General features: G+C 47.6%; 1 protein-coding gene across 8 annotated transcripts in view; it reads right to left on the minus strand.

Annotated features, from left to right (window-relative positions):
• The window catches only part of DIS3L2 (DIS3 like 3'-5' exoribonuclease 2), a 374176-nt gene that overhangs the window by 55928 nt on the left and 296508 nt on the right, over positions 1-21740 (minus strand). For 5 of the 8 annotated variants that reach the window (XM_067740219.1, XM_067740218.1, XM_067740221.1 and 2 more), the window contains exon 13: positions 20345-20578. The exons of 2 other annotated variants lie outside the window; for them this stretch is intronic. In XM_067740219.1, the coding sequence (XP_067596320.1) occupies positions 20345-20578 (234 nt within the window). Of the gene's footprint in view, positions 1-20344; positions 20579-21740 lie in introns of those variants that run through there. One more of the 8 variants, XR_010944176.1, reaches the window with a different exon arrangement.

Raw genomic sequence — 21740 nt, forward strand, 5'->3', positions numbered from 1 at the left:
AAGAGAAAGATAAAAATTAAGCAGAATAAGGAATGTTTCTATCCTAGTTCTGCCATTTCTAGCTATGTGACTTTTGACAAGTTATTTAACCTCAAGTCTCAGTTTCCTCATCTGTAAAAATGGGTATAAGGTTTAAGGATTAAATGAGGTAACATGTGAAAGCACTTGGCAAATGGCAGGTGCTCAATAAATTCTAGCTGTTTGTTATTATTAATAACAAGCCAAGGAAGCCTCTGTGCTTCTTTATAGAAAATCAGGCTCTTAACGGTCACAGACGATTAAGGAAATGACCAGCCAGCCCTTAAACGACCCCAGGTTATTCTTCTCTTTGCTTTCCAAGACTCCACTGTGGAAACAACCCAGGGACTTTTAAAAGGCGCTTCCAACAGGCATCTTCGTGAGCACACCATCATGAGAACAAGCAGCCACTCCCCAGGCCAGATCCACTGGGGGGCCTAGAATTCTGAGAGCGGGAAAAACAGTCAAGAGCTCTGTTCAGCATAGAATGCGTCCAGAGGACAGCCAGGGTTTGTGCAGAGGCCTCCAGCAGCCCAGTGAGCACAGAGAAGGGGACAGTGCCAAAAAGAGGCAGGGGTCAGATGTGTGATCGAATTAGGTGCTGCATGGATACCCCACAAAGCTCAGCATCACTCAAAGGATGGATGTTTGAAGGGTGACAATGGCCCCCACTACCCACGAGGTCACCTTCACTATGACTAGCTATGGAAATCTGAAAAAATCTCCCCCAAAATCCCCTATGCAAAGACTCCATTATATAGTCGAGAGAGCACTTGACTTCGAGCCTTTGAGTATCTGGGAACACAGCACAAATGGCTGGCCATATCTTAAGCAATATGCCCAAGGTCCATTGAAAACAGACAAAAATGGGTATTCAGGAGCCTTCATGATTTATTGAAAGTAGCATTGTCTGTGCCTTTGCATAGCACCAGCAGGGGTGGGATTGAGGGCGCTCCTCCTGACGGCGGGGTCACCCCATGTGTCTCCTGTTCCCTTGGACTTTTCAACTCCCCGGGCTTGCATTCACTCACTCACTTTTTCTCCTCTGAAGTTAAAGAATACTGCCTCATCTATCACTGACATGTCGGGTTTCAAAAGGACTGGGAGTGAATTCACTCTTTTTTCTTAAAAAAAAAAACAAATGAGAAGAGCTTGTCTGGGAAGAGAGAGGAGAAGGTAAGGGGGTGGGGGGAGGCCGAGAGCTGACGATGGCTGCTCTCCTCCAGCCCCGTGCCCAAGGGAAGCCCTGTCTGGCAACCTGGCTCATGGGGGCGGGGGACAGAGGCTTCCGTGCTGTGCCACGTGCTGCTCTTCAATCCCCGTGTGCGCTCACGCCGCCTCTCTCACTAGCCTTTATAGCGTGTTTCTAGTCCTGCTTACTGTACTCTGGAAGGCACATGTGTTTCTGATGCCTCCAGGAACACGTGTGTACCTGAGTGGAGGGAGAATCTGTGGTGCGGTAGCAGAGGTGCACCAGACTCCCGAGGCCGGCCGCCTTGCGGCCTTTAACAGGATGGTGCCAGGGGCCTCCAGCTCACAGGGTCCCCAGCTGACGCCTGCTCTTCCTCCTGCGATGCGGGGCGGGGGGGACTCTCCTGGGTGGCACCACAGCCGCCCCGCTGCCCAGTCAGAAACCCAGGAGTGTCCATCCATGTGCCCACCCCCTCCCTTTTTGGGCTCTGATTCTACCTCCTCAGTGTCTTTCTCACCTGTGGCTTCCTGTCAGCTGTATGACTTCAGGTTAGCCATCTCACCTAGATGACCACTAATTGGCCCCTTCTAATTCATTCTCCACAGAGCCTCCAGAGAGATCTTTCTAAAAAGAAAGTCCTAGCCCATCACTTCCATATGTAAAATGCTTCAATGGTACCAATTTGAATTCAAGAAAACACTCATATCTCAGGGCAGAGCAAACAAGGTCCTCCAAGATTGGCCCTGGTTCCACGTCTAATAACATCTCCCACTGCCTCTGCGAGCCCTTCCTGTGACACAGCCATGCCAAAGGCCTGCAAATCCCAGAACACACCAAACCCTTGCGCTGCTCTGTCTGGAACATCCTTGGAGAAGCCATTTCCAACCTGCTCTCAAGGGCTCTCCTTCACTAGAACAGGAGTCTTCTCTCGGCTCCTGTCAGCCCAGCACGGAGCACGCTCTGGACCATCTGTGTCTTGCAATGACTGACACAAAGCGGACAGTCAATGCTGTTTTCTGAATACTTTTGCTGCAGTGTATTTTCCCATGGATGAAAGATGGCAGGCCTCTACTCAGCTTGGCTGAGGTCGGTCATTTCACAGATTTCTATCAAACGTTAGCTGCACCTCCTTCCCAGGCAAGCAATCCTTGGCCCTTCACCCACATCAGGCTTTCTTCCCACCACATTACACTCCAGCTGTTCTGAGGCAAACCCAATTCCAATGGCAGTCACAACTAGCAAGCTGCCTTGTTGACTATAATTTCTGAAAGCCTCTCGGTTATGAGATTAAAGCATGATCGGGTGAGTCACCGACATGGGTGTTTGCGTGTAATCGACAAAGTCCTGGGCTTGGCATCAGTCACCGTCCTGACTTTGGGCAGCAGTCAGAAGGATTTATCTAGAAAGTTTAGAGGTTTTGCTCTTATCATTCTCACCCTCCTTTAAAGGATACAATCTTCACTTTTATGCCAAGTCTTAAGCCAGAGAAGCCTACTATCTGTTTAAAAGCCACTCCTGGGCAGCTTCTGATGCCCACACCTCCTTTCCAGATGGTTCCTGGAGGGCACCATGCCTGCGCAGGCTCCTAGGACTGACTCCATACCAAATCTACTCAGGTGTGTGTCTCTTTAATGGAACTGTTTTCTAAAAGAAACTTCTGGAGCTAGGAAATAAGTGGAGAACCTAAATGTAAATCTTAAAACTATAAAACTGCCAGAAGAAAACATAGGAAAAAATCTTCGTGACCTTGGGTTAGTCAAAAATTTCCTAGATGTGACACCCAAAGCACAAGCCATAAAAAAAATTCAATAAATTAGACTTTACCAAAATGAAAACTTCTGCTCTTCAAAAGAGGATAAAAAAATAAGCCAGAGAGAATGAAAAGACAAGCCAAAGACAGGGAGAAAATATTTGCAAATCACAAATCTGATAGAGGATTTATATCTAAAATATAAAAAGAAATCTCAAAACTCAGTAATAAGAAACCAAAAACCCAATTAAGAAATGGGCAAAAGATATGAAGAGACACATCACCAAAAAAGATATGCAGACAGAAAATATGCACATGAAAAAGACGCTCAACATCATTAGTCATTAGGGAAATGCAAATTAAAACCACAATGAAACACCACTACACACCTATTAGCATGGCTAAAACATACAAACAAACAAAAACCCCTGATAATACCAAGTGCTGATAAGCAGGTAAAGAAACTGGAACTATCGTACATTGCTGGTGAGTGGTAGAGCCACTCTGGAAAACAGTTTGGTAATTTTTTATGGAGTTAAATAGACACTTGTCATAGGACCCAACCTTTTCTAGGTATTTACCCAAGTGAAATGAAAACAACCATCACACAAAACCCTGTAGGCAGGGCTTCCCTGGTGGCACAGTGGTTAAGAATCCGCCTGCCAATGCAGGGGACACAGGATCGAGCCCTGGTCTGGGAAGATCCCATATGCCGCAGAGCAACTAAGCCCGTGCGCCACAACTACTGAGCCTGTGTTCTAGAGCCTGCGAGCCACAATTACTGAGCCCGCATGCCACAACTACAGAAGCCCGCGCACCTAGAGCCTGTGCTCCTCAACAAGAGGGGCCATCGCAATGTGAAGCCCGTGTACCGCAATGAAGAGTAGCCCTTGCTCGCTGCAACTAGAGAAAGCCCGCGTGCAACAACGAAGACCCAATGCAGCCAAAAATAAAATAAATTAAATAAATTAAAAAAAAAATAAGATGGGGGAATTCCATAAAAAAACCCAAAGAAACAAAAAAAACCCCTGTAGGCAAATGTTATGGCAGCATTATTCATAATCGCCCCAAACTGGAAACAACCCAAATATCCTTCAACTGACAAATGGGCAAATGAACTGTGGAACATGTATACCATGTATACACTTATACCCTGCAATAAAAAGGAATGAACACTGATACACACAAAACACAGGGGTGAACCTCAAGTGCATGATGCTAAGTCAAAGAAGCTAGACTCAAAAGCTACCAGCTGTCTGATTCCACTTACCTGACATTCTGGAAAAGGTAAAACTACAGGGACAGAAAACAGGAGTGGTTGCCAGGGGCTGAGGGTAGGGGAGAGGGGTTGACTACAAAGGGGTGTGCAGGAATTTTCTGGGGTGATGGAACTGTTCTATGTTTTGAGTGTGGTATGTGTAGCTTGCAGAACTGTATGCTAAAAAGAGTGAAGTTTACTGTATGTAAATTATACCTTAGTTGGGAAAAAAAGTAATTCTGGCTAAAAATGTGGCTGGTGGGTCTAGGGCTTAAGGTGTCAGGAGACTCTAGTGACCACAGAAGGAAGTTTCTCCCTTTCTCAGAAATGGCAAAGAAACGACTCAAGAGTTGATTGAACCCACAAGCAGTAAAACAAATGCAAGCCGACACAATAATAAAACACCATTTCCAACCTACCATATTAACAAAGATTAAATGGAACCCCCAGACTCTCAATTTGGTGAGAGGCAGTGACAATGCACTATTGTTCCCTGCTGGGGAAAGCCTAAATTAGTCTAACCTTTCTGGAAAATTATCCTGCAGCTTGTGTCAAAAGCTCTAAAAAATGTACATGCTTTAGGATACCTAGAAAAATGTTATTACTAGGTGATGGGTAACTGATGGCTATTTTGGGCTTACTTGTTAATTTAAAATTTTCGTAACACAAACTTGTATTACTTTTTTTTATTTTAAGATTTTTTGATGTGGACCATTTTTTAAAAATTTATTTTATTTATTTATTTTTGGCTGTGTTGGGTCTTCGTTGCTGCGCTCAGGCTTTCTCTGGTTGCGACGAGCGAGGGCTACTCTCTGTTGCGGTGCACGGGCTTCTCATTGAGGTGGCTTCTCTTGTTGCGGAGCACGGGCTCTAGGCGCACGGGCTTCAGTAGTGTGGCACACGGGCTTCAGCAATTGTGGCTCGCGAGCTGTAGAGCGCAGGCTCGGTAGATGTGGCGCACGGGTTTAGTTGCTCTGCGGCACATGGGATCTTCCCAGACCCATGTCCCCTGCATTGGCAGGCAGATTCTTAACCACTGTGCCACCAGGGAAGCCCTGATGTGGACCATTTTTTTAAAAGTCTTTATTGAGTTTGTTACAATGTTGCTCCTGTTTTATGTTTTGGTTTTTTGGCCCCGAGGCATGTGGGATCTTAGCTCCCCAACCAGGGATCGAACCTGTACCCCCTGCATTGGAAGGCAAAGTCTTAACCACTGGACCACCTGGGAAGTCCCAAATGTGTATTACTTTTATAATACAACAATAAAAGTTCATAAAAAAGAGAAAGTATCGCAGAAAAATAGTTATTCCCTTGAATGCGGTCATTCTAAGAATGTATTCCTGAGGAAACAGTCCAAAACAATTTTGATTAAGAATGCGTAAGAATATTAATTGCAGTGTTATTTATAATAACAAAAACTGAAAGCCACCTAATGGTAGCCACATTAGGAAGGGTTATGTAAACTGTGGTATGTCTGTTCAAAGGGAATGCTTTGTGTCTCTTATTTGAGTGACTGGAGTGTGATGCGCGACTCTACTTCCTTCCCTTCCTTGCTCACAAAGGTTGCCTGCTCTCCCTGTGACTCCGGCACCAACTGCTGAGTGCTTCAAGACACCCCCAGTCTCGTCTCTTACCGCGGTGCTCCCTCCACACACCCAACCAGACCAGACCGCCCCTCACCCGCCGCTGCCAAGCAGTAGGGGCCCAGCCTTCCTCGCCCCAAGGCCTCCACTTCAAATCCTTCCCCTCCACCCAGACCCACCGGATGGATTCCAAATGAGGTGAGGTCTTTCCAGGCCATTACTGCTGGTGGCCTGTACTGTAGCCCTTCCTGGGTTCTTCCCTGTTAGAGGTGGCTCTTTTGTGAGGACAGAAACGGGGCCTTTCTCGGAATCTGGGCACACGGTTAACATCCATTTGGTGTTACGTGTCAGGGACTGTTCTAAGTGTTTTATGGGTACAATTCATTTAACCTAACATCCCCATGGCATAGTTACTATTATCATCTCCCTTTTACCGACTGTTACCTCTGAAACATGTTACCTCATTTTACTCACGATTATCTTAGGAAACTGCGGCACAGAAAAGTTAAGCAAAAGAGTCAGGATCAGAGCCCAGGCGGCCTGTCCCAGGCCCATGCTCACAGCTCTACACTCTCTTGCCACTGACTTGAAGCTGGTGGCCACAGGAGAGCTGAGTCTGGGCCTGGGGCAGAGTCTGGAGCAGAAGCATGTACCCCAAAGAGTTCCGAGCTAGGCCTCTGGGTAAACAGGACAGATCTCCACAGGGACCAAGAAGGAGTCCTCGGCAACAGGGAGTCAGGAATCCAGGCCTGGAAGCCGGACAGCCAGGCGGGCGGAGGGCAGGGAGAAGCTCAGGCAGAGCTCTGCTCCCCTCTGAGCTCAGAAGTGTGCTCCTGCAGGCCAGCGGGGAGGCAAGCAAGACTGCAAGCTTGGCTGGACAGAAGCTTGCAGGAAAAGCTAAGTCCCAGGACTTGGCTGGGGTGGAGGACAGGAGAATGAAGGGAGAGCTCCTTGTAATTCCCAGAGCAAAACTCGTAGCAAATCAGGTTGGCATTCTCAGAGCACAGAAAAGTTCCCAGTGCAAATGTACTTCGAAGTCAGTAGACTGCTATTCATTAGCAAACTTTCTTATTTAGGGGACTGCCAATTTAATGCTGACAAGCAGATAAGAAACCTGCTGGGATCCCCTCCCTGGGTGTTGTCCTTCAGGTCTGCACTCATTTCCTCCCACTCTGGCACATTTCTTTTACCTCCCCCCCCCCGCCCCCCCCCCACCCCCCGCCCCGGGGTGGGGGTGGGGTGTTCAAAATTCAAGGGCAATTAAATACTTTCCAATTTGCTTTCAGTATCTGTAGTGTTTTCTTACAGCAAATTGTTAATTGCTATTTTGTACAGGAGAAGACTTTTAAAAACAGAATGACCTTGTTTCTCATTGACTTTTAACGTGGCCCCTTCAAATCATAGCTAGCGTCCCCAGGTAAAATACCAAAGCAGCCACTTCCACACTCAGCCCAAACTCAACGTTTCCTGTGCGCCCGCTTGCTCTCTTTGTGTCTGTATTCTGTCCATGAGACATTAAGCTACTCTGAGGGCTGGGACCATGTTCTAATCTCTTTGTCCCAATATCTAGCACAGTACTCTGTGCCTAGTAGATATTTTTTTTTAAATGTGAGAAATTAAAAACATCAGTCAAAAGGGATGTTCTAAAGTTATAAAATACTTTTAAAGCTCTTAAATTCTCTTTAGTTAAAAATGTCTGTCACGTGCCATTTAAAATGGGAATGAAAGAAGTACAAAACAAACAACTGTGTTATAATAATACCATTCTTTAAAAAGGTGGGAATTTCCTGAGTAATAACAAACAGGGCCACATCTTCAAGATCTATGGGCACAGTGTCCTTGAGCACCCATTGACTGTGGGGACATTCTGAGTGCTAGGAGCAGCTTGTAGCATGCCGCTTCTGTACCAACACCGCAGATTTAGGAGTGAGAAAGAGGTTGCAGCGAAGTATCTGCCTTCTACACAGCTGATACTCAAGAACACAGGCAGGGAGGGAGGGAAGGGAGCAAAGAGACAGAACCACAGAATGATGCGAATGAAAACCCAGGCAGTACTGCATCAGGCACCGATAGGAGAGACGTGGAGAAAGAGGCAGCCTGTCGGAAGCGGCTTCTGGAAGAAGTGGGGGGCCTGCTGGGGGGAGCGAAGTGGAGGCCCAGGCCATGAGAAGGCAGGGAAGGACGAGTGAGTACAGGAGACGGGTGGGTGGGAAATGGGGAACACCAAATACCGGCCGCACCACCGAGGGCCTCCAAAGCCAGGGTGCATTTGGACCCAATGGAACAATCCAGCAGCTCGCAAACGCTGGTCTGAGATCAACAAAATGAGAAAAAGGTTTTCCACAAAGCTCAACCAAGTCAACGTGAGACTGCCCTGAACGGTGAAGTTAAGTCTTCCTTTGTTTTGGTGCTAAAATGTTTTCATTTATAAAATCGTGGAGGAAGTAGACGGTAACTGGCTTTTAAAGAAAATGCTCTTGGGCTTCCCTGGTGGCACAGTGGTTGAGAGTCCGCCTGCCGATGCAGGGGACACGGGTTCGTGCCCCGGTCCGGGAAGATCCCATATGCCGCGGAGCGGCTGGGCCCATGAGCCATGGCCGCTGAGCCTGCGCATCCGGAGCCTGTGCTCCGCAACGGGAGACGCCACAACAGTGAGAGGCCTGCGTACCGCAAAAAAAAAAAAAAAAAAAAAAAAAAAGAAAATGCTCTTGTTTGGCAAAATAAAACCTTGCAATCCTATATCTCATCCCAGAATATTAATGGAAATCTCACTATCCATGAAATCTGCTTGAGGAGATGGCAGGTTCTTGAGTGACAGGTGAAAGCAGCATTTGGGGGAACTCAGTCCGGCAGCGGAGTTCAGGACAGACAGCTGACAGAACAGCGGCAGAGCCCCCGGCTTGCAGAACCACGCAAATCGGAATCAACTGGGCCTGCCCCAAGAGGCAGTCATGGTTGAAATCTAAGCATCAGCTGCAAGGGTTCCTTTTCCCCAGTGCAGGTTTTACTAACGTCAAAGGATTCCATGTCTCTTACGTAGCTGTTTGGCTCACATTCAAGTGACGTGGGGTGTGACATGGGGGCAGGACGAGGACGTGCAGAGTGTCCTGTGAATAGAAAGGGGAGAGTCCAGGAGCTTCCTAATCATGAGAACAATTACCCAAAAGGCAGGGCCCTGGAGGAGCCAAACCTGTCCCGTCTGTCAAAGCCACTTTACCTGAAAGGCTCGCACCACAGAGAGGACGGAGGCACTGGCCACTGCCCCGCTCGACCCCCAGCAGTTTCTTATATACCATCTTGTCAGGGTGAGAGCCCTTTGTCTCACTTCACTGCCCCCTGGAAATGCTAAGGACTTAAGTTTGAATCATCTGGGCACAATCTCAACCCCAGCTGTGATGTGAGTTCTTTTCTCAGACAGCCCAGCAGCAACTAATACAGAAACTCTGTCTTGTGGAAATCATTTCCATTAAAAGCAAAAGCAGGCTCTGATCAGAATTCCCAGAGGGAGGATTAGGCTGGGGATCCCACCATGGTATACAGATCGTTTCCATCTCACCATGGGGGAAGGGCGGATGGAGGCTGATGTTAGCTCACCCCAGAAGGACTCTTTGCAAAAGGCAGGTGGCGGGGCTTGGTGCCTTGCCCATCTTGCCACGCCGGCAAATCAGGTCTCCAACAAGCCTGAGCATCTCCCTTTCCAGGGGGGCACACTGGGGGTCTCTTTGCCTTCCCCCAGAGGGCCTCTTTTGCCGGGCTCCCTGAGGGGCACAGCTTGGTCTGAGGATACAGAGGTGAACACAGAAGTGCTCAGGAAGCCTCAGAAGCACTGCCAGCCCCCTGGGGTGCTAAAGCTTCCCGGCTCCTCACACCTGTCCAGGCAGCTCCACCTTGAGAAAGCCCTCATTACACCCTGTCCTACACCCTGTATGCCCTGGCAAGTAATCAAACACCCAACCCTTTCATTCAAAAGAGGAGGAAACCTCTCTGATTCATAATAAGCATTTAATTCTCTTACATAAGCACACCTCTCTTCTAGAGCTACAGTCCTTCTCCCAGATCACAACTGCCCCATCGTCTTTTTAAAAAGACCAATATGTACAGAGATGCTTAGAGACCTTGAAACACCCTTAACAACAAGCACTGGGCAGGGGCTGGAGATATAAAGGTGAACAGATGCTGTCCTTACCCTTAGGGAACTTACAGCTTTAGGGAAGGAGACAGGGAAGCAAATGGAAAATGACCAGGCAACATGAAAACGTGATCAAGACAGGTGACACGTATAAACAAAGTGCTCTGGGAGCCCTAAGCGGGAGGCGGGATGGATGCGCTGGCCAGTGCAAGCTTCTCTGCAGCAGGATTCAGTTTCAGTCTTCAGCTTCCTGGAAACTAAGAAAGGTTTACAGTGGTGGGGGTAGAGATTTTCCGTTCTATAAGAAATGAGCCTGGATAATAGGCAAGCAGAAAGAACCGGAAGGCAAGTGAAAAGCTTCTAGGGGTGGAGTGGGAGCCATGCTTACTCGCTAAAGTTATATAAAAAGCAGTCTTCAGAGCTCTGCTGAGGATATATTCTGGCCATTCTGACCAAGGGCATCAGCTACTGGTCCTCACTGGCAGCCACTGCACTGGAGGGCACCTAGTAGCGAAGGCCACGCTAGGACTCGGTGCCCGGTATCCCCGGCCCCCAGTCGGGTAGAGGGCACGTTCCCCTCTCTGCCTCTGGCTACTTTCTGCCCCCTCTAATCACCCCACAATCAGAGTTTCTTTTTACAGCATCAACTTCTGGGCTGTTCCAAATGCTCGAACTGGCTCAAGCTGCCTTCTCTAATCCAAACTTTATCAGTAATAGATGGAATCTTTTGATCTCGGTCTGACTTGTGTGTCTATTTCTCAGTGGTTCAGAACTCAGAAGGGACAGGAGTGTGATGGAACACGACCTTAAATCTCAACAGGGTGGGCAATCGGTGACCCTCAGCTCTTCACCAATCATGTCCTTCACTTTGTTTACCATGTGATTCAGGGCTTCCCTTCCCAAGCAGCCTTCTTTCACTAATCCCATCTACCTAAGAACCATCAGGTTGGGTATTCCTTTAGCCCTGTGTCAACTCACTATGCCCTTGCTTTTATCTTACTGAAGTTTCTTGTAAGTACACAGAGTTCTTCACAAATTCACTAAGCAACTTTAGGGTGGAAAGTCTGTCTTCCACTGCCTAAGGCTCCTTCATAGAACTATGAGTAGTAGTACTTGTAACACGATAGGAACTCAAGAAATATCTGTCCAGTGAGAGCCGGAAATCATGTCTGAGTCTGTATTTTTAACAACTTCCAGAATAATACTACCTGTATTCCTTCCAATTTTTGAAAATTATGAGTAATTGACTATGTGACATGCCTAAAGGAAGAGTGAGCACATGAAAAGTTTAGGGTTATAATAACAAGCTGCTCAGCAGAGTTACTCCGACACTTAATGATACAGGTTGGTTTTTATGCGTACGCTAACAAGCCACAAACAGTTACCAACTCACATAAGTGGGTGTAATTAGCGCTACTTATACACAACTAGGTCAGGTTTTCAAGGCTGTCTCTTGTCCACGCCTTGGGATGCATAAATGTGGATTGTTTGCTCTGGTTCCATAGGAAATTAGTGTGATTACTAAACCAATCTCTCCTTCAAGGGAAAGATTTCAATACCCTCTGACTGGGGAGTCCTGTGCCCCACGTTCCCTGAAAGCTGGAGGCGGTGGCGGTTCCCTCCTCAGCTGCTCCACTGCGCCCCAGAGCCATCCTAGACAGCCTGGGGGCTGAAGGGCTCAAAAGAGCACAGACTCTTGGCTGCGGGTATATGTATAAATGAGACGAACAGATGAAGAAGAAAATCTTGCTCATAATAATGAAACTGGTAACTGGGAAAAAGGGGAAAATTCTGACAGGGTGATAATTACTCTTTAAGCCTCCCTGATTCTAGAACTATCTCCATGGCTGACGTGATGCGCTGCCTGTCAACATTTAACCAGAAGCTCTGAACTTCTAGTAAAAGCCTTCCTGTACTGTTTACCACTACCTTAAAGAGAAGTGCAGCAATTCTTATGGTGGCAGAGATGACACAGAGCAGCTCTGTCCTCTTTAGTCTTAATTCAGTTGGATTTCCTTTTAATTCTTCATGTCAGGCCAACCCAAACAACGTGTGACAGCTACACACAGGACGTGAGAGCAACAAAAAAGGTTAGTGAGGTTACAAATGTTCTCCAAGGACCTGAGACTGCAACGATAGTTCTCAGCACCATTTCAAATAGGATGGGTTTCTTATTGAGTCTAAGGAGTAGAAAGAAGGACTTTGTTTGGGGCAGGCGACCACTCTCCAGTCTCGACTTTACCGAGTTTAGGAAGAAGCTCTGAACCGCCTCTCTTACCATTTTACAGTCTAGGACCCTTATGAGTATTTTTTTTAATAATGGCTAATGCAAATAGGAAGAGTCTATGCTGTAACACACTGAACAATAGGAAAGATGAAATCCAAGACCACAGTCACTGGGACATTTCAGGAGACCTAGTCTGACTCAGAGAAAGAGAGTGAGAGAGAGAGACCAACCCCCACCCCCACCCCCTCCATGTAGCCAGAGAACTCCTGACAGGTATTTCCATCATAGGTGCCCTTATTCACAGGCTACTGGAAAGAGGATAAACTGCTGTGATCTTTCTGGAAGGGAATGTGGCAATGTTTCAAAATTCTTAAATATGTCTATATTTCTGACCCCATCAGCACAGTTCCAGGACTGTCCTAAAGAAATAACCAGAGATCACAATAAAGATTTATGAACATAGATGGCCACGGCATTATTTATAGTATCAAAAAATCAGAAACTAAAAATCCACAATTGGGGCAAGGTTAAGTGTTTAAGAGCATATTCGTATGATGGAATATTACATAGGCATTATAAGGTTTTAGAAGAATTTTGAATGACATGGGGAAAAACTTATGTAATATTAAAATGCAGAATATAAAAACTACATGTATGCTACGCTAACCACTCCTCCCTCCTACCTGAAGTGGGAAATTCATAAGAAATCACAATATACCCAAATATTAACAAGAATATACTTTTGCTTTCATAACCTGATTTAAAGCTTCCTTTCTAAGGAAAAAGTGGGGACCAAAGGGGCCTAACTAAGAACAGAGTGGAGGAACTAAGAACAGAGCAGGAGGAAGTGTTTCTCGCCCTCCTGTGCGTCTGGTGCCACATGCCTCCCCACTACAGCTCATTTCTCTGCAGCTTAAGGACCATTTTGAGGCTGCTGGCTCCCAAATGGCTACCTCTAGGTGAGCCCTCCTGACTGACCTCCAGACCTCTATGCCCACATGCTTATTCCACATCTCGACCTGTTCTGTCTCCAGCTGGCCCCTCAAACGCAACAGACCCTCAGTGGAAGTCATCTGCTTTCTTCTCAGCTCTCCTATCCTAAGGTATTTCCTGGTCAGTCCATGGTACTGTATCAATGCACAATGCCTGAACCTGAAGCCGGACCCCCTGATTCAAATCTCCTCCCTCACCGCCCGCCCCCTCCTTCCACATCTAATCAGGACAGTCCATTTGTCAAGGCTTGCCGATACTCCTTCCTCGCTCGGATCTGTGATTTTCTCTCTCCCCAGGGGCTCGATCTCAGGTTGGGCCCTTGTCATTTCTCTCTTGGAATATAAGCTTCCTTTACTTTCTTCTTTCAGTCTACTCTGCATACTACAGCCAGTAAGCTCTTTCTAGAACACAGTTCTGATCACGTCCCTTCTGTATCTGAAATCGTCCCGCGGCTCCCCGAGCCCGCTCCTGCAGACTTCACGGCCTGGTCCCTGCTCCCTCCTCGAGCTGCTCTCTCTTCGCAGGCCACACCACACGACCTGGAGCAATGCGATGCTGCCCAAAGGCGCCACCCCTCACCCCTGCCACGCCTGCGCCAGCAGTTTGCATGAAGTGCCCCACCCCGTGCATTCGGAGCCTGGCTAGCCCCTCAAGTCTTTTAAAGGCCTTGGTGTACACACCGCCCCTGCTGGGAAGTCTTCCCTGATCCCGAGACTGGGCCCAGCCTCTCCAATGCAGTCTCACCACACTCTGCGACAGCTCTGTCGCAGCACTTAACGTTTTCTGTGTGGTCTGCCGGCTCCTTCACTACACTATAAACTTAAGGACGGGGACTGTTCATTTCCAGCACCTACCACATACTTGCTTTCTGTACCCAATAAATGCTTTCTGAAGACATGCTGCTGAAGGGAGGACTCTATGACTAAGAAAATAGAGACCAAGTCTACAAACATATCCAACCGCCTGATCAGTAGCTTACTCTTGTGCGCAAGTGATGACATAAATAATAAGATCAAGGAAGAGCCAGATAGGATGATTATGCCCATCCTTCTTACCTTGCACCAACTATCACACTGTACAAAAATTAAAACAGCAGAGAGCTGGAATGCTCATTTCTTAAAAATAACTGCATTGTAGATAAGGAACAGAAACATACTTAACTATATTTTTAAATGCACGATCCAACAAAACACGTTGCTACATACAGCAGCAGGGGTCGGGGATGTGGGGGGAGAAACGCCATACAGCTTTCTGTGAGTCAAGTTTTGCAATGGCTGTCTTCCCACCTTCGGCATCCTACCAGATGGCAGAGCCAGTGTCTCTGCAGGTGGGCTCAGGAAGGCGGGGTGGATGGGATGAGATCTGACTGTGAAGAGGCTGCTGAGCTTGCAGAGGTGGGAAATTAAGAACCACTGCTCTTCTTGCTTCAGGCTAATTAAAGCTACCTGACTGTAAATAGGGTAAGGGAACTGGTGCTAAATGGATTCATTCCTTTACTTCTAGCCTCCAACTGGACCTGCTAAGCATGATACTAATCAAAGGAATAATTTACTTAATTGCGTGAAACTATCCTGAGAGGCAACTCAGCGCAAGTGTTCTCTATTAGCAGCCCAACTCCCCAGTGCAGTGGTGAAGGGCTGCTAAAAGCTGACTGGGTAAGAGAGCTGGATTTCATTTAAGCAGGGTCAGCATACCACAGACCACAGGTCAAATGTGGCCTACCACCTACTTTCTGTATGGCTCACAAGCTAGGAACAGTTTTTATATTTTTAAATGATTCACAAATAATCAGAGGAAGAATACTGTTTTGTGACATGAAAATTATATGAAATTCAGATTTCAGTGTCCATAAAGTTGTACTGGACACAGCCACACTCATTTGTTTGTCCCCGGCTGCTTTCACACTACAACAGCAGGGTTGAGTAGTTGAGACAGAGACCAGACGGCCTACAAAGCCTAAAATATCTGCTAGCTGGCCCTTTGCAGAAAGTCTGCCGAGCCCTTACTTAAAAGGCTGGGCTAGGCCAAGGTCATCCATAAGAGCCTTCCACGGCAGCTTGGGTCCCAAGGTATCTAAAAATTGTTTCCACCAATAAGTTTACCTTTACGATCAAGTCCACTCAAAGAAACTGCCTGAGGTTTGGGCTTCAGAACTGTGCCAGGTGGGAATCATATAAGATGAAGCTGAGAATTTAGTAAAGGCTCCTTTAGTTCTATGGAAACACCAGATTTTCTTCACTATAACTTGCTCTAAATTCAGAAAGTCAACGGCTCAGCAGGAGTCATTCACATCCCCTGACCACCCGCCGGGGACCCCAGAAGTGGCACAGTTTCCTGCAGTCATGCTTGTTTCTCCAGAAGCCCTCACACAGAGTGGCCTCTAAGCGCTATCACCTGACTGAGCAAGGTCGGGCTGGAGAGAAAGCGCCAGAAAGCTGTAGGTGTAGTTTCCTGAAAACAGTCAATATTGCCTAAGAAGTTTTTGTTTGGGGGCTCTATTTAGCACCCCACTATCCTCCCTTGCTATCCCTTCTGAAGGCAACGGCCCAGGCACAGAACTCCAAAAGGAGGCATTCTATCATGTCAGCGTCATCCTATCATGTCAGAGTCAGGCAGGGTCATCTCCACCCCTAGGTGGGAGCAGGCTACCAGGTGTGCACAAACAGAAGTGCCAGGGAGCTTGCGCACCCCCCACCCCCGCCCCCGGCAACCAGAGCAGGGGGTGGAGGCCTCTCACGGCTCCCCTTCCCCAAAGCTCAAGATTTGCATATCATTATAAGCCATTATGATTACTTTTACTACAAACACAGAAAAGTCTGGGACTCCCTTTATGGGAGGCTCCTTTTAAGAAACAGGAGTGACGTGTTATAAATCAATAAAATAACACAAGCACCTGCGTTCAATTCTAGATTTAACATGGCAGCAGAAAACAAGGGATATTATTCAACTCACCCAACCAAAAAGCACATAGAATGCACTCGGCACCTGCACTGACTTTCGGGGCAGCGAAGCAAAGGCGCATCATTTCACTGAGCTAGGACCTCTTAGAACTAGGTTCGCCCTCTAGGTAAAAAAGATGCTTGGAGTAGTCCAACCAACCTCGAAGGCAGTGCTTCGCAGTCTGTTTCACACCACAGTACATACAGAACTTGCTAATATTTGAGCATACACTGGGTAAGCACACAGGACTGCAGGCAGGTGGTCCCAGGGGACTGGAGCCAGCTCAGGTGGCCCTGCGGCCTGAGGGTGCACTGTCTCAGACATGGGCCAGGCAGCTCTGGCCTAAGCTGTTGCCTGCAATCACCCAGTGACCGAGCTGCTCTGCGTTTCTGCGGTTACTGTGACCTCCAAACCAGTCTGTCCTCGACCTGACAAATAGGCCCCACGCTGGTGTCCTCCACCTCACTCATTCTGGAGATCACCACAGTAAACTGATTTCTTGGAAAGGCAAAACTGCTGGCTTAGCAGGTTTATTCTGCGTTCAAGGGCGTACAGCGTGACACAGATGTTGTCCCCTCTCACGGAGGCCTCTCATGGACCCTCTCTAACTGAGGCTGGTGTAGGAGGACATATTTTTTTAGGACTGCCACCAAAAACGAGGACACAGTGAACTGGGGCAAACAAAGCATCAGAGAGCAACTCCAAACAGCAGGCTATGCCAGAAGCACTGAGGAGAAGTGGGTTTTCGCGAGGGCAAACGCAGGCAGTAGGCACGGGAGAACAAACGCAGGGACGGCTGAATGGGGCCGTTTAGCTGATTTATAAAGGATCTTGCCAGTGTCCCTCGCTACGGGAGATCGATGTGCTCCTTCTAAAGCTGTGGTCCACACACTTGTTTTCTGGGGAACCAAGGAATCAGCTCCAAGGATGCAATTCCATTATTTTCAAACCTTAATTAACTGGAACCTAATTAGGACTTGAAGGGGTTTTTTTCTCACTTTGAAGTAAAACTTTTCTCTCTCAAGTCAGCATGGTGTAAATGGAGGAAAAGCGAACAAAGAGTGGGCTATCTGGGTTTCTTGCATATAAGCAACTCATCTAACCTTTGGGGACTTCAGCTTCTAATCTATAAATTGAGAGGGCTGATGAAATACAGGTATCTAAAGTTATTTTCATTGGGATTGACATATACACACTACTATATACTATAAAATAGATAACTAATAAGGACATACTGTATAGCACAGGGAACTCTACTCAATACTCTGTAATGGGCTCTATGGGAAAAGAATCTAAGAGTGGATATATGCATACGTATAACTGATTCACTTTGCTGTACAGCAGAAAGAAAACACTGTAAATCAACTACACTCCAATAAAAATTAATTAAAAAGTTATTTTCAGCAATAAAATTCTGACTCTAAGACATGCCAACAGATCAGTATCAACTTGAAACTGTGATCATTCTTCCACCCTGACTGACTACCACACCCCTCCTAATGCGAGCTGAGATTGCTGATGGTCTCTTACAGTGTTTAGCGTATTTAACATATTTAATTCAATTCAATTTTATAACAATCTGATGGGGAAAGGTTTCTAAAACGGTATAGCAGAACCCTCTCATTTGATGTGCCTGAAGCAGTGGTGGGTTAGTTTTTCCAGCAGCTGGCTAAAGAGGGGAATCATACAGAAGAGATACATACATAACTAAACATTTGTTTTACTTAATTTATATAAATCTACATTCATTCACTTTCAGAAAAAATGTAAAGCTTTTTGAAAAGGTATGCTAATTGGATTTCTACATACTTTTTTCTGATAAACTACTCGTAACTCATCATGTATAATTTATAGTTTTTGTTTCATTAAAAGAGAGTGAGAGCTTAGACATCTGTAAAGCAATCTCAGTACAGAATTCCTCCTGAATTTTTTTTTTTTTTTTTTTTTTTGCGATACGCGGGCCTCTCACTGTTGTGGCCTCTCCCGTTGCGGAGCACAGGCTCCGGACGCGCAGGCTCAGCGGCCATGGCTCACGGGCCCAGCCGCTCTGCAGCATGCGGGATCCTCCCGGACCGGGGCACGAACCCGTGTCCCCTGCATTGGCAGGCGGACTCTCAACCACTGTGCCACCAGGGAAGCCCCCTCCTGAATTTTATGATCTTTTCCCCACTCTTCTATAGTTGTCACACCCAAACAGCAGAACCTTTGGAGATTCTTCTTCATCGAGTGTTTCCAAACAATTTAACTTAGTTTTCACAGAAACACCAGCTTTTAAAAATGTTCTTACTTGATCAGTTTACCTAATATTCAGTTAAACTGCATACTTATAACAACATGTACAACTGGTGTAGCAGGATGGGAATAAAGAGGGCTGACCCTTGATACACACAACGCCTGGTGGAAGGGAGCACAGCCAGCACGTGCAGCACACCGTGGGCACTGCTCACTGTGTCGGGCAGAAGGTGCGGCGAGCACTGGCTGAGAGGACCGTGGGGCAGCCAGGTGAGGAGTCCAGGGACGCAGGTGGAGAGGCCTGTGCAGTGCCTGGGAAGAAGGGCAGGGCCGGAGAAACTAATTTTGGTGTTATCAGCATCTAACTGGTAATTAAAATCATAAGAACACAGGAATTCATTCAGGGAGACAGTGTGGATAGAGAAAAAGAGGGTGGGGTAGACTCCAGGGAATGCCAACCGTAAAGAGGTGAGCAGAGGAAGAGGCTCCAGCAAAGGGACCAGCAGGACATGACTAGAGATGTATGAAGAGAAGCAGAGAACCAGTCTGCTTCTCTGCTTCTCTCCTGGGCCAAAGGCAGGACAGAAGTCCAGGAAGCAAACACTGAGAAACGTCCTTGGATTTACAACCAGGCAGCCGCTGGTAAGTGAGAATGAGCTTCACGCCCCAAAGGATGATCTCACTAAAGGAAGGAGAGGAGATCCTCCATCCTCTTCCATGCCCGTGACGCCTCTTCCACTGGCTCTGCCATCTCCTTCAGCAGCCGCTCTGCCTACTGTCTCCCAAGTGGCATTCTCGAGCAGGCAGGTCTGCTCAGGCTACCTGAGCCCAGGCAAGGGAAGGAGGGGCATGAGGGTTCCAGAAGATGCCTTGACTCCTCCAAGCACAGGCAGAACAGATGATCCATTTGTCCCAAGAGCCGCTAACTTACTCGTAGGCCCAGAGCAGCAACTGTTTGCCATGCCTTCTGAGAAGCATTTGTGTAAGTTTACCACAAAAAGTAGGACGCAATGAAATCTTCAATTAGAAAGTTTTAAAACAAGGCTGTTAAACTACTGATAAGCTACTCATAATTCATCATAATTTCTGATAAACTACTCTACTTTGAGATCTCTCCAAGCTGAAAGGCTCAGAGAAAGAAGTCTCTGCGAGGCTGCGCTCTGCCAATGGTCTGACGAACGGCTCCCTCAGCCAATCGTGTGGCCCAACTCATTTTCCAAACTCCCAGAGACTTCCTACAGCGTACAGAGACCAGGGGAGGAGAGCGAGTTCTCTGGGGCTCGGGTAAGAAATATAAATGAGAAGAAAAAGGCTGCACGATATGGAACAAAGGCTCTACTCTGTAACGTACTGGCAAGTAATGAGGAAGGAATTGCTGGATCTTAAGAATTACCAACTCTCAGACGTGGAAGTCGACCAGGTCTGAGTGGCAGCTGTCTGAGTCCCAGAGGGCCGTCAGCATGCCCGTGGTACTCAAGAGCAATCGATACTATTCCGGGCCATTGCTTTCTTCAACAGCCAATGTTCTACAGTCTCCTCAGTTCTCTGCTTTTTCAGATATTAATCCAGATATTTGTAAACATATAAATCTTTTTGGAAGACAAGGGATAAGAAGAAACACTTTTGTTTTAAAGCCTAACAATCAGATATTGGTCAACTGCTTTCTACACTTCCATGATTCCTGTTCCCAACTCCCGTAAGAGGGATGTGAGATGGAAACTGGGTGAGGATCAAGTACTGGATCCAGCCTCACCAGGAAGACCAGATGGGAGTTCTGGTCACGGAGCCACCCAGACAGACACCACGCTTTCGCCTTGGCTCATGTCATCAGGCCCTGGGTGCCTGTGGAGTTGGCAGGGCAGGTGGGGGGTGGTTCCTGCCTGCCTCAGAGGACACTATTTCAGCGCAGTGATTGAGGAAAGGAGGAGGGGGGAGCCCAGGACTGCCACGCGAAACCTCACACACACTAGGTTCTGGCCGAAGTCAAACCTGCTGGTTGTTGACAAAAAAGCAGCGACTGACCTGATCCAAACGAAGTGCGCCGTCCACAAACCGCTGTTGGCGTAACTCCTTTGCGATACGGTGGAGGTTCAAAACAGCCCGGTGCACTTCCTCACTGGTGTGCTCCGGGGAGACGGGGGGCAGCTCCTCCTCGGGGATCTTCCTAGTGGGGCCTTCAATCATGCTCTGCGCATGTTCATAGCTCAGTTTGGTGCAGGAGCGGATGACAGTCTGGCCAAACCATTCACTGAGGATCTGCAAAGACGGACAGGTTGTGAGGGAGAATGTTTTTCGGCTTTTTCTTTCACGCAACCATTCATTCGTACAGATTCTACAGATCCACTGAGCGCCGGCTTTGTGCTCAGAGCGCCACTTGGTTCTGGCGGGGTACGAAGAGCAGTCATATGGGGAGCTACTGCCCTTAGGGAGCTCAGGGCACGGACTCTGCAGGCGGTGGAAGTCGACGAGCGGCCTCTAAGCACACGGGAGGCACGGGCGAGGCCCAGCAGGAGGCTTGAGGCGAAGGGCCTGCTGGAGGCTTTCTCATGAGTTGGGAGAGTGGCCATCAATGCCAAACTGGAAGGGAGAAGAAGGGATGGACGCCGAAGATGTGACAGGTGGGGAATCTTACTGGACCTGATGGGGGCTGAAAGAGAAGGTGCGGTCATGGACAGAAACAGAGAACACAGGTGCAAAGCAGGACGGAGGCAGAGAGAAAACCAATTCCAGTTTGCTCTATTTGGAGCATTTATGTAGAGACAAAGGTCCAGAACAGGGTTTCTCAGCCCTGGCACTACTGGGCTAATTCTCTCCTGTGCTCTGTAAAATGCTCAGTGGCATCCTTGGACTCTACCCACTAAATGCCGGTAGCACCTCCCCCAAACCCCGAGATGAAAACCAAAAATGTCTTCAGACATTGCTAAATGTTCCCTGGGGGAAACGCAGCCCAGCTGGAGAGCCTTTCAGCAGTGGTGCTTGCTGAGTGGTGGGATTAAAGATGTTTAATCCTTTCAATGTGTCTGTATTCTCTATAATGAACATTTATTACTTTTAAAACAAAAATAAAACATTCAAATATTTTGGGGACTCCTGGGTCTGAGGTGCAGGGAGGAGATCCAGAGGGCGATCTGCAGCAGGCACTCGGGGCCTGGGGCAATGACTGGGCTGAAGGTGGGAGCTGGCATCATCGACCAGAGGGTCCAAGAAGGGAAGAAGGTAAGTAGGAGAGTCGAGGCTGCATTCTCTACGCCCTCCTCCATTTTGGGGAGCCAAAAGAGAAACTGGAGAATGGAAACAAACAAAAACCAAGGGAGTTCAAAGAGCCAGGAGAAAGACTGGGAGCGTCCAATATTAGGAGAAACAGGAGAAAGGGCCTCAGAGAAGGGGGACTCAAAAGTTACAGCAGACACTCCCGGCA

This window comes from Pseudorca crassidens, chromosome 6, assembly GCF_039906515.1.
Source record: "Pseudorca crassidens isolate mPseCra1 chromosome 6, mPseCra1.hap1, whole genome shotgun sequence".
NCBI classification, from domain to species: domain Eukaryota; kingdom Metazoa; phylum Chordata; class Mammalia; order Artiodactyla; family Delphinidae; genus Pseudorca; species Pseudorca crassidens.